The 13,457-nt window shown below is 35.9% G+C and overlaps 1 protein-coding gene across 1 annotated transcript in view; it reads right to left on the reverse strand.

Moving 5' to 3' along the window:
- Positions 1-2,860: 2,860 nt before the first annotated feature.
- The window catches only part of TNKS2 (tankyrase 2), a 28,255-nt gene continuing 17,658 nt past the window's right edge, over positions 2,861-13,457 (reverse strand). The window contains exons 16-27 of the mRNA XM_050335217.1: positions 12,993-13,212; positions 12,480-12,589; positions 11,618-11,806; positions 10,625-10,877; positions 9,899-9,981; positions 9,332-9,452; positions 8,653-8,750; positions 7,954-8,028; positions 6,843-6,948; positions 6,040-6,226; positions 5,370-5,526; positions 2,861-5,085 (exon numbers count right to left, since the gene is read on the reverse strand). Coding sequence (XP_050191174.1) covers positions 5,023-5,085; positions 5,370-5,526; positions 6,040-6,226; positions 6,843-6,948; positions 7,954-8,028; positions 8,653-8,750; positions 9,332-9,452; positions 9,899-9,981; positions 10,625-10,877; positions 11,618-11,806; positions 12,480-12,589; positions 12,993-13,212 — 1,662 coding nt within the window. The 3' untranslated portion in view covers positions 2,861-5,022. The remainder of the gene's footprint in view (positions 5,086-5,369; positions 5,527-6,039; positions 6,227-6,842; positions 6,949-7,953; positions 8,029-8,652; positions 8,751-9,331; positions 9,453-9,898; positions 9,982-10,624; positions 10,878-11,617; positions 11,807-12,479; positions 12,590-12,992; positions 13,213-13,457) is intronic.

Raw genomic sequence — 13,457 nt, forward strand, 5'->3', positions numbered from 1 at the left:
TTTATTTATTTATTTATTTAAAGATGACACTTTTGGACTCTTTAGTAGCTCATTCTATCATTAATTAAAACAATACTTAATGTAACTGCTGTCAGCTTCTAATTTGACTACTTCAATAACTAAAAGCTATTAGATACAATATCCTCCTCAGTTGGGTCATAAATATTATATACACTAGTTCTTTACTGTTACTCATTTTTGCAACAAACCCTGTTTTTTCATTTTTTCTTGTAATTTCAGTCCTACTTACATATCATTCCTATTTACTTGCTTAATTTATTTACCCGCTTCTTTAGCAGGCTAGTAAGAAATTCTCCTTCTATGCACACCTACCGATCTATGATGCCCACTGCCTCACAAAATTGAATAAATGTCCTGTTGTGAGATAAGCTCCCAAATACATTGCTAGAAAAAGTCACCTTTTTGAAGAGCAGCTAAACACAAAGCCTTAAACTCCTAGTCCAGACTACTACCAACTCCATTTCCCAGGCTATTTCTATGAGCTTCACTGCTCCACATTAATCCTTTCCCACATGTACCATCCTGGATCTGCACAGTATTGTCAGCCGACACGAACCCGCTTTTCCAACTATAAAAGGCCTCAATCACACGTTCTTAGGCACTAGTGCATCTTCTTTTGCTCCTTAAACAATTTACATTTATTTTAAATGTTAAGGTTGGCAAATACTATTCCCATGATCTTTTGAAAACTCTTAATGCTCCTAACTTAAAAAACTTTGCAAGCAAGTGTTCCCCTGGCTGTGCCACTGCACACATAAGGAACCATCCCAGTTCCCTTCACTGCCACCCATTAAGATCCCAGCTGAAACATAAGTTTAGCAGTTTTATCAAGACTACAGATGGAGAGATGGCTCTGAACTCCATGTCCTTTGTGTCAAAGCAAAGTTTTGAAGAGCTACTGTACAGGGCATTTGCCTTCAGTTTTTAAATCCTATTTCTTTTCTTGCACACATTATTTCCCAGGTCTAACATTAATATTTTGAATTGGCTGCAACTTTCCTCTCCTAAACATGTGTGTTCTTCTCAGGAGAAACTGTTTTGAAATCTCTGTAATGTCTACACATCAATGCCTGTTTGCTGTTTTAACTCAAACATAAGTTGGGAAGTTTATGTACCATGATTGCCTTGGCCATCCCTAAAAATGATAATAGTTAGTACTACTGTAACTTTTTAATGCTTTTAGAATTTCCCCCGTTTTTTTTTTTTTTTGTAGGTTATTAGTTCTTTTTTTCTCTCTCTGCTCCTGTCTGTCTCCTCTCAGTTACCAACTTAGCCTCTTTTTAGGGCAGAACTTGTTAGCTCCAAACCAGTCATCTACATGCTTTTTCTTTCTGTTTGGCATTCTGTTCTGGCTGCCTGATCTAGTGAGCCACAGGGAGAGGAAAGAAACTCCCTGATACTCTCAGACGTAGCATTGCTTATGCTTCCTGGAGAGGGGCAAAAAGAGGGACACACCTCCCCCTGTGTCCTCAACTTTGGTGCTTCCCTTCTGACACCACCTCCACCTCCTACTGCAACTTCCGTGGGTGCAGGAAAAGCACAGCTCCAAGAACCACCGAGGGGCAGACTTCAGTCACTCTCACTTCCAGGTCACTGAAGGAAAGAAAGCAGGTTTTGCTACACTGCTGCTTCACACGAATACCAACCAAGCCTTTATACTTTTTTTTTTTTTAAACTGGGAGGCAGAAGGCAAGTCACCCATGGGGCTCTGTTGTTTACAGCAAAAGAGAAAATCTGTTTTATTATATTAAGTTCAGGATGGGCAGAAGAAAGGAAAGTGGCTCCTAGGCTGCAGCACCTTCACTGACAATGACGTTTGCTCAAAAAGTCACTTTTTAAACTTTTTCTCAGCTACTTGATGAATGAAGTGAGGGAGTGAGCAAGTGTGTGTGTGTACTCATAGATACACACTCATGGTTAGTGAGCAAGTTCAGTGCAACTCCTTTATAAACAGTCATTTGCATTCAAAATTAGTTCCAACATACCTCTTCAACATGCACTGCATGGATAATCTTAACTTTTTCAATTATACATAATAGAAGAGTCAGACAAAATAATCTTTTGATTTTTAAGAACTAAGGTCTAAGTTATTAGAATTTTTTTTAAGAAAAAACCCTAATATTTTCAATTTGCTTAGTTGCACCACTTGTTTTTATAGTAATTAATTAATTAACCCCCACACTAATGCATAATGGAAAGTTAATGTTAATTTTTTGCAACCTAGATAGGTGGACTTTTCAGGAGCAATTTTATCAGAAGTTGTGCTCCCAAGATACTTTAAAGATTTTCATTACCCTTAAACTTATCAAACATTTGCTTTCCTGCCCTCTAGTGCTCATGTCTGTATAAGTCTTCTATACAAGCCTGGTTTTGGAAACCTTCTGTCTAAATGGTCCTACCAAAATAAAATTATTTACTTATTGCAATACTACCAGTAACCTAAGCAGTTACTTTTGTTGCTCCCCTGCCATACTGCTGCCCATGCAGTTATCTGAAAGGTAAGACTTTTTAGGTTACTTTTCATTTTACAAACCCAATGCAAGAGAGTTTTCTTTTTCAGTTTTGGACCATATAATGGAGTTTTAAGTGCACAAATTGAACCTTACTTTTGGATTTATTATTAAAACATTTTCACTGCTAGCTAAAGCTGTTTGTTAGCCATGTGCCAAACTACAAGTTTCTACAGTATTTACAGATTTTCATCCAAGTTAAAAGCTTTTCTATTTAATGCAATTAATTTCGCCTCCAGTGATGTAGTTTGTTTTACTATTGTGCATGCTTACATTTAAAACAATTGGTTAACATACTACATCTGTAATTACTCCCATGCTACCAGAAAACCAGTGAATTAAATTTATTTAGTGTTATGGATATGGAATGTCATACAGTACATGTAAAGACACTTCAAGATGAGTAAAGCAGAACTAATTGCACAAGGGATTAAAGGTTCACCTCAATAGTCAGTATTACCAAATCATTACAGCTTCCATCTTCAGAGTGCAAGGTATGTCATGCAAAAAAAAACAGCTCAAAAAATCCCCAAACAGACAAAACCAACATTGTGGTACCACTTAAAATGCTATCATACCACAACATTTTACAAGACATTAGGTGATCATTCATACAGAATGAAGCATTTTAGCAATAACAAAAAAGTTTTAAACATAATTAACAGATTTTGCAGGAACACCAATTCCAGCATTACTATACCTAAGGAACAGGCAACATGCTGGGAGAAAGTACGTAAAAATCAAAGCCTTTTGTATTCATAGCCAATATTACTTTCTGCAAGAATTCTGCAATCTTATTATTCAGTTTCCTCACATAACTGGGTAAGGTTCAATACATTTTTACATAGAGCATAATCACATAACCACCACATCAGCAAGAGGATTTCATTATCTTGACCAGTTACTACATTTAAAACCATGGTATGATAACATGCCCTGCAAACAAATTGTCTACTGGGACAGTGTTCTGTATGTAGAAATACTAAACAACTAAAATATACTCCTACCCACTTTAACCCCAAGTAAACTATAATTTGTATTTACACACTTTTGAAATATGTAGGTAAAAACTGCAGATGGAAGAGAAGCAGAAAGAATAGAGAGGAGAGCTGTGATAGTGCTGACAGGACTGATGAGTGCATTCAGTAACCCTGAACGAGACTTGGACCTTTTGCACTCTCCCTCTGTCACAGAGGTCTTACCAGGGCTACCAAAGGCAGCTGCTGCTGTGGAGGAGCTGCTCATCCCACTCACTCACTCTCGCCCTGCTGGCCGAGCTGGGAGCAGAACCACACACCCCAAACAGCCCCACTCAGCTGAAAGCAGATAAACACACCCCAACACACCTGCCCCAACTACAGCCTGAATGTTAACATGGAAGAGACACAGGAGATGACAGGATGGCTTTTAACATTTCTGCCTTGCAATACTCATATTCTCAGGGTACCAACAGGTAGATTAATCTACCAAATAAGCGTACAAAATAGGCCAAGTTGTTTGCCCTCATATTAGGAATAACATGTTTAACTTCCTGGCTTAAATGTAAGCAAAAGAAACTCAAGAAAGAACTCCTTGAGGTTAATTTTCCATCTACATTCAAAGGAAATAATTTACTAAAACTGTTAACTTGCAAGGTCTTCTAGCCTTGAAGTGAGGATATGGGCTAACTATGCCTACAGTTAAATAAAAAACTTCAAAAGACATTTTACAGGAATAAAATATGCAACTCTAGGAAGTAGGTGGAAAACCACTTTAGTATTCATCTGGAACACTCTATTTTCATAGCCCATCATTCTCAGGAATGTATATTTCATAAATAAAACTACAGAACAAAAATTTGTGTATTAAATCTAAAGTTGGATATTTCTAAACCTCTTCAGATAAAATTTGTTTTCTTCCCCACAATTAAGTGATAAAACCTGAAAAAAATTGGCTTTTCAAATCTATCTTGCATGAGAAAAAACAGATGAACAACCCCAACATCTGGAAAGAACATTTTGTACAAGATTGCAGTTCTAAAACACGTATATTACAAAGCAATGTAAATAAATACCAGGCTAGTACAAAAGCTCTTATTTACAGTTTTACAAATGAAAACGTTTTCAGTGTAAATGCAGTGTTTTAAAGAACACAATATTAGTAAAATGAGTTCCTGTATAGAGCATTACAATTTCTCCTAAATTTGAATGCAGTATTGTATAAAACCATTGTTTCAAGATAATTTTGTTTATAATTTAGTACAGCCAAACCCCAGTTTATGCCTGGAACAGTATCTGTTAAAGTGCTGAAAAAGAGGACATTTCTGAAATTTTAGAAAAACATACTGTACATTATTAAAGCTTTATCAAGTCAAAACTGGTATATTTTGTTCACATTTGCTACCACACCACCTGTGAATGGAAGTTTTTCAACAAAAACTTGTAATTAACAGGATGGCAGCCATTGGTATCTTCTCCTCCAAAGTCTGATGGTTTCCCACAAATAACTTGTCTTAAGCTTCAGTGGTGACTTCAGGTTTCATGATCTGGTAAGTAATCAAGTATTCTGGATAAGCCTGGAAGAGTGACACACATATTTTTTATTATGATTTCATTCTCTCAATGAGTTCAGAATGTTTGTTAGAGAGGAGAAAAAACTATTTATGCCAAGGAAAAAATTGCAAAATATCAAAGGTAAAATCGCTGGAGCATCAGGAAACACATATCCTTTCACCCGCAACCACAGCTGGAGTTTGTTTAAAGACAAAAGCAAGTCCTAGCACCTCAAACATAAGAAAATGCATTACATGCCCTTGGGAGAAAAAAAAGAGTCTGAAAAACCAACCCAAACGCTGTTTACCTGCTCTCCTCTGTAAATGACGTACTCTGCCAATGCCAATCCATTTACACTGGGTCTCCCAGTAACTGAGTGATGTCCTGGGGGAGAATGAGCCATTTTCATAGCACTGAACTGCAGGAAAGATTTGCCCAATGTCACACGACAAAAGAGCAACTGCCTGTGTTAAAAGGAAAAAGGACCGTGAACACTCAATGTTTATGAATGATTATTCATCTTTGTAATTTAAAACTTTTACTTGAGGAGAACAGTGGAACTTTGAAGCCACTTCAGTCAGTCTTTGTAGTTCACAAAATCCTGAAGTTCAGTTTTAAAGAACAAAAGTTATGCTCCCTTTGGAAAGCTCTTTAGCCCAAGGAATCTGTTGGTAATAACACTGAAAAATGTTTAACCTAATTACTGGAAACAGCACGCTTAACAAGGTACTCTGAGATTGTCACGACATTTTCTTTAAATTTTCTAAATTTATTCAGTTATTTTGTTTGCTTTTAAAACAAAAGTTTTCTAACCCCTTCCCGCATCACTCATACTGACAACATAATTCAAGAGTGTTCTAAAGCCAGATTTGTATCTAACAGCCAAATCAACATCAAGGCCAAGTGCATACTCTGCTGCACTGATAGTCTAAAACACAATATACAAAAGCAAAATCACATTCTTTTGAAGGACTTACCTGTGGCAGACATAACAAGATCTATCTTTGTGAATTGGACATCCAGTGCCACCTCCAATTCCATACACATACTGATTGCTTTTGGAAGAATTTTCAGCAAAATAAATCCCAGCTCCAAACATGCCCCCTATATAGGCATGTCTCTCATCAAAGCCTTTGTGAATGATTGCATTCACAAATGGGGAGCCTAAAAGAAAGGAGGCAAAATATTGAAAATACAGTATACAGATTTTTTATGTGTCCTAATTCAACCACCCATTCCCATTATGTTGGGAACTACATGGCCTTCATTATGAGTACATACTGTGAACTTGTTTAATTTGTTCATCAGGACAAACAATGTATTGGTGCACAGAAGAGCTTTTAACTGGCTTTAATTTGCTAATGATAAGATACCTTTTCTGGAATGCTGAACAAAACTAACTTATCAAATTATAAAACCAAGAAAACAAAAAAATCCCAAAACCCAAAACAACCCATAGCAGAAGAACGTTTGATCCTTTATCATTTTGGTCATCCAGCCAATAAAACACACTTGAGGAGGCACACTACTTAATCTTCATTCATAATTGCTAAAATGTTTTCACTTCAATCTTTGAAGTCTCCCTCAGGGAGAGACAAGGAGATGCAAATTTCAGAAGAAAGACACAGTGCATTATATCATTACATTGTGACATATACAACACTTGTTTATAAAAACTCATATAAAACGTAGAACCTATTTCCATTGAGGAATTTACTTTGTTTGAGACAGCAGAAACCCTCCAGTTAATTACTGATTAAGGTGAATTTCAAAATCTCACCATGAAACAGCATCCTTTCATTGGCATGGTTATGATTCTCTTCAGAGACCTCTTTCCTCCTGTGAGTGTACCTTTCCCACAGTTTTTTGTTGCACACTTTCTGAATCTGAAACAATCAAAATGCAAAAGTTCCATCTTGAAACTGAAAAGGTCTGTTCATTTTAGTGGAGAGATGTATAACTATAGCCACTATACTACAATACACTTACACTGCCACTTAAACAAAAGTATCTTGCTTGGAACTCAATGAAACACAAATTCTCTAACTTATCCTGCACAAGCTGATTTTTGTAGCATGACAAGTAAAACATAACTATATACTTAATTAAGAATCAATTCATTTTAAAGAGCTCTTAAATAATACTTCATAATTTACGTTTAGTAAGCTTAGTCACAATTCTACTTAATGCCAAATCACTAGTAAAATGATCAACTAGTAAATTAAGAAATGCCTTCCACAAAGACTTCTGAAACACTTTTAAAAGAAAATAAATTACGTACTCCCTGCACAGGTATGTTGGACACTGCAAAGCCTTTTATACATGAATATACCATAGTAATTCTACTGGGAAAACTGTAATATCAGTTCAGAATAAAACTTAATAGTACTTACTTGCAAATCAAAATCTTTATAATATTAATGAAAATTACCATTTCTTCAGGGGGAAAATACATAAATACAAACCAAATGTTTTACAATTGTTTGATGTTAAATCAAGCCAAAATAAGTACCCTTAGTTCCACATCAGAAGAGTTTTGCTTCCACTTCTTGCTGATTTTCCCCCTTGCCATTCTCCCTCAAGAGAAACCTTCTTTTGTTTCCTATAGAACATCCTGTCTTTTTCTTCAAACATTCTGCAGTTTTCTGTGAGGTCTTTATGTCAATTTCTCATAAAATTTCTTCCTGACTATTAACCCGTAAGTAGCTTTTCCATAGGAGCTTACTCTGAATTTCCCTGGAAGATGATCTTTATCCTATGCATGCCTCAGAAGGACACACACATCTTGTCACATTATGGAACTCCAACAAATGCAGGACATTTTATGGACAGGTCACTTTCAGCCAAAACTTTAAAGGTGTAACCACTGACCATAAAAATGCAACAGGTACCTTTAAGATGTTGTATCTATTGAAGACTCCACCAGCATGTCCTCCATCTCTGTGCTCCCGGACAGTGCTCTGCATCTAACATTGAGAATTTGAGGAGGATCACATTGTCTCAGAACACATTCAACACACAAATATTTCCTTCACACAAGTCAAATAATCAAAAGAACTAATTTTTAATTATGTATTAAAACAATTAAGAAATCATACAAGAATTTTTTAGGCAATGACTATATGTTAAATAATGCCAGGTTTTATGGATGCACATGAACAGGTTTTATGATTTTAAAAAACCACGTGTCTGGACTAGTCCATGATCTAGTTTTCAAACTGGAGAAGACTGTCACTAATCTATCTAGACTTCTATTTCTTTGGTATTTTATCTTGTGTGATTATGACACTTTGAAAGGAAGTGATTTAAAACTGTGTATAACAGACAGGCAATCAACTGGTAGCATAGAATTTATATGATATATGAAAGAGCTTTTCTATATAGTAGAGATTTTAAAAACACTACAAGCAGTAATAAGTAAGAAAAAATTACAGACATCATGAGTACAGATCAAAAGTCGTGTAAAGTTGAAAAATTTGAAGTTTGCTTATGCAAGTTTTTCTTGGGCTTAATGATATTTATTGCATTGTTAGCAATACCTCTTCAATAACAATAACAAAAATACTCAGAGACTACAAAGAATGCCATACCTCTTCTTCTACTGACTGAAATTCCTTATCTTCAGTGGAAAGGTCAATGAGAATAGTTCCACTACCAGAAGTATTTAGAGTCAGGTATGGGTTAAGTCCTGTGAATGTAATAAAACACAACCACAGTTTCAGAAACTGCTGATCTGGAATGATAACCAGTAGGACTTTTTCAAGGGACCATTTTCTCAAAACGCATTTTACCAGATGAAGAGCTTATTTGCTAAGGAAGGCAGAAATTACAAATTACTTTATTGCCTTCTACTGGCCACAGACATTTTTGTGCATGTGTAAATGTGATCCCTCAAATTATTTCATTACTTTCAAACTTTTTCAGCATCTCTGTAACCTACCCACACATTTACCATGCATACACCATGAATGCCAGGAGAAGCACAGCAGCTAGACATGGAATAACTTCATTGATCTGTGGACAATGATCAGTCCTTCTCTCAGCAAGAATCATCCATTTCATACACACTAACCCGTTTGTGTGTGTTTAGCTCAGTATGACAATGTACATGACAGGGAAACCACTTGTAAGCAGTTGAAGTGTCATTTTGTAGGACAAGTTTTATTATCAATTCTTTTTAATGAGATATAATTTGGAATAACATCAATCATTTATAAAAACTGATTATATAAAGGCAGTACTACATGATAATTTAAAATGAGTATATACCTTGTTGTCCAGAAATAAGTCTTTCAACTCCCTTGATGATTTTATGCCTATGGCCATAAGCATTAATTCCAATTTCCTTCAATTCTTTGTGTCCCATTTCAACTAATACATCCAACGTTATCTATAATGAAAACAACACATTTTTTTTTAGTAGAACAACTGCCAATGACAGTGAAAATATACCTCACAATATCTGAGAGAAAAAACAAGTGTGAAAAGAACATGAACATAGAGACTTTAATGTATTATTCTCATATTTCACTTTTACTCAACTGTTTTCTCCAATCCTTTTGTCTTTAAATAAATATACTACAAACTACTATTATGTAACCAGTATTGCTTGCAAGAATCATGTTTCTGACTGAGAAATACTTTTCTAGATGTATTCAAGCCAACACAAACAAAAACTGAAATTACTAATCAACAGTGACTACTTACTCACAATACCACTTATACCGCTGAAAGGAAACATTACTACGTTGTTAAACTGATATCAACATTATTGCCCCCAGCTTCATTCCCTTGCTTTCTAGGGTTGAGTATCTGGAAAAGAATGCAGCCACTCACCTGTTCTCTCTCAAATATGTCAATTAGATGTTCAAGGCCAAGGTTCCGCACAAACTGATTAATGCTAAAATCTACACCTGAAACTGTGCAAGAAGAAAAACTCACAATGAACATTCATACCTGTAGTGTAAAATAAAGTATACACGTCTCACTCTGTCTGTGGCAACAATGAGAGAGACAGAAATTCCTGGTCTATTGCAGATGGGGATTAAATATGTCACTAACCAGCAGCAACTATCACTTAGTCTATCCTAGTTCTTTAAGATTTCTATCTTACTAAGAGTAGTCTTTGTACTTCCACAAAACAAGCCACTAATTAGCTACCAGAAATGCAAATTCAAACAGAAAAGATATTGAGAATTACAATGTCACAGAAGTAATCTTTTTAAGATAACTCATCAAGAATAGCTTCTAGAAACTAGATAAAGTTTGCAGTAAAATACTGCTTGGTATGGAGCTCAATTTCATTTGACTTAGCTTTTAAATTACAACTCACCATTTTGTTTCTCTACAGCAAAGGTTTAGAGCTAAAAGGTTCTGTAAGGGGAAAGGAGTAAAATCTTATACTACAAGACTTTCAGACTTCTGCTCTTCATTAATGGCATCATAGGAATAGAAATACTGCGTATGCCATAATAACTGTATGCATGTATGGGAAACTTCACACTTTTGTAAGCCTTTTTACCACACATCAAGGAATGTTATTCATTCCTGAGAAAGCCTTACCTTCTTTTTTCTCCAAAACAGTAGCCCCCTCTGCACAGTTTGTACCGACAACAGAGGGGAGCTCAGAAAAACTACCAGACAAGTTGTCAAGACTACTTGCAGCAGACAGACTGGATGGACTGGATGGAACAGAAGACAGGGAATCAGCTGCAGAACCTGTAGTCTGAGACACACTTATGACCTGAGGTTTGTAGCAAGTCGGTAAGGCAGAAGGAGGCATTGCCGCTGTCAATAACGCACTGACATCATCTGCCTGAAAGCGAGAAACCAACTCATTAAAACAGAGGAACACTTTTGCACAATGTTTTCTCCAAGAATGCAATATCATTATTTCAGATTTCTTAAGTATACTACAAAATAAATAAATGCATATTGGGAAAATAGGCATTTTACAGTGCAGTTTACAAATGGCCTGCCAACAGCACGCATGAAACTGTAAAATAATAAAAGCTCTAAAATAAAAGGTGAAATAAGGTAAAAGCTTTAGGGACAGTTAAACAGAATTAATTTCCCAGGGAAAATGAACTGAAGTTTCTACTGGCAACAGAATTTATGAAGCAAACAGTTACTCTGAGTGTAGCTTTGGATTGTATTATAATACTTAGAAAAAACATGCCCAAAAACTTAGTTTCTGAAATATATGTTGCTACAAATTGTGCTTACATTTTATTGTCACAATTTTTGTACTAGTCAAACTACAAGCACTGAATTAAAAGCATCAAATTATAACCATAAATTCCTTTTTGTTGCTTTGGGTTTATTCCCCCCAGTCTATATTGAAATAAGATGTCTGAAGCAAGAAATTCTTTAAAGCAGGTTTATAAAGGCTCTACTGACTTTCCTTACCAGACACATACAAACACCAGAGAAACCAGAGTATTTTAAATTCTGCAGAAGTTGCTGTATTACCCTTTTGTCCAAGGACAGTTTTTAGATGAGCTGTCACAAATAGCAGACGAGTACAGATTTCCCAAGATGAGCCCCATCACTTACAGTGACCAGGTCCAACGGCGTTTGTCCTTCTTGGTTTTTCAGAGTGGGATCAGCCCCATGTGCCAGTAACAAGGCACAAAGCTGAGTCCTTCCTTTCTGGGCTGCTTCATGGAGAGGTGTGAAAGCCCATTTGTCCGTGGCATTCACACATGCATTATATTTTATAAGTAAAGCTGCTACATCAACATGCTGGAAAAATAAAAATACCTGTTAAATTCCAAGGTACTACAGTGCATTAAAGTAACTCATAACTATTACTGACACGTCTCTGTAATCAGAGCTATTCTGATTTTTCTTAGAATACATTTAATTATGATTTTAAAAAGTGCCTCCTTCCTCACTTATACCAGCAAAAAGTTAAGATTTGTTCTCTTGTGAAAAAAGGACAGAGTAAAACAGAATCCCAAATCAACGGGAATCTGAAGGAAAGAAAGCCTGATTTAAACTTCCAGTTTATAAAATACCCCAGCTGTTTTGGTTAAAGACCTGATTAAAGCACAAAGATTCAAGTTCAAAAAAACAATTGCTGTCTCAACAGCAGCTATATAAGTGAAAGTGAGATCTTGCTGATAAAATTCAAGTGGTCCAGGTAAGGAAAGGCATTTTATGGGACATCTTTCAAACTGCTGATTTCCTAGGTATCCATGGTCAAAAAACTCAGTTCTGTAAACTGCATTCATGATTTTACAAATTCCTAAGTCTTCACCTATGAGCTATGATCAAATTACTGATTTTGTGTTTTACAAGATTACATTATAACTCAATAGCAAAAGCATTCTACAAAGTATTGGCTCACAATGCTGTCACTGAAATGTATCGCTTTTTTAAATAAATAAAATCCAAGAAAGTTTGAGATGTTTACCCCATAGGATGCTGCATTATGCAGAGGAATCAAACCTCCTTTATCCTGTGCATTCACATCTGCTCCATGCTGTAACAGGTACTCTGCAACCTCCAAATTGTTGTAACCAGCTGGAAGGTTGCAGAAGGACAGAATAAACAGAATTAAAAAACCACCCAAAACAGGCCATAGAGAGGCAGTAACTCACTTAAATTACTTGAAAGTTAGTTAATATGTCAATCCCAGTGAGGACAGTATATTACTTATTACTGAGGACACTTTAATTAAGAGGATTTGGTTTTAAAACCTGTCAATAAACAATAAAAGATCTTTTTCAGCTAGAGAGAACAGGAAATTAAAGTAAGTAAATGGTTGGAAGAGCAATGTAAGATTAATATTCCTGAAATACTAATTTTTTAAAAGAGAAAATACTGAATCCTCTAGCTTTGAGGCTACACTTTAAACTTGCTCAGACATAGAAAGTTCAGTCACAGTAATTAGTAACTGATCAAACCAGTTAATTAGAACACTGACCTGCTAAATGTAGTGGTGTTGAATGTCGTCCTTGCGTGTCCCGACAGTTGACATTGTCGGGTGAACACAGCTTTTTTACTCGGGCCAAACAACCTTTCTTTGCAGCATCTAGTAGAGCTGCATCTCCTCTAAGTAGGTCTTGAATATCAGTATCACCATCTTTAACGAGGTCTAGGGGAGTATTTCCATCTCTGTTTTTCTTCGTAGGGTCAGCTCCATGCTGTGCACATCAAAAACAGGTGGGAAATATGTCAGTAAACATGCTGCATCTTAAGCATCTTACAGCTTACTGAGCAAATATTCTGACATATGCTGGAATCCTTCAGAGAACCTTCCATTTACTGTGTGAGAAAGGACAATATAGTTGCTAATAGCATCGCTTTTACTGAAAACACTGAGCTATAATAATTTAGAAAGCACAAAGCACAAATCATTTCTCAAAGAGGTTCAATTTACATTTCAGAG

This window comes from Myiozetetes cayanensis, unplaced genomic scaffold (assembly GCF_022539395.1).
Source record: "Myiozetetes cayanensis isolate MyiCay16 unplaced genomic scaffold, myiCay2020 scf10, whole genome shotgun sequence".
Classification (NCBI taxonomy): Eukaryota; Metazoa; Chordata; class Aves; order Passeriformes; family Tyrannidae; genus Myiozetetes; species Myiozetetes cayanensis.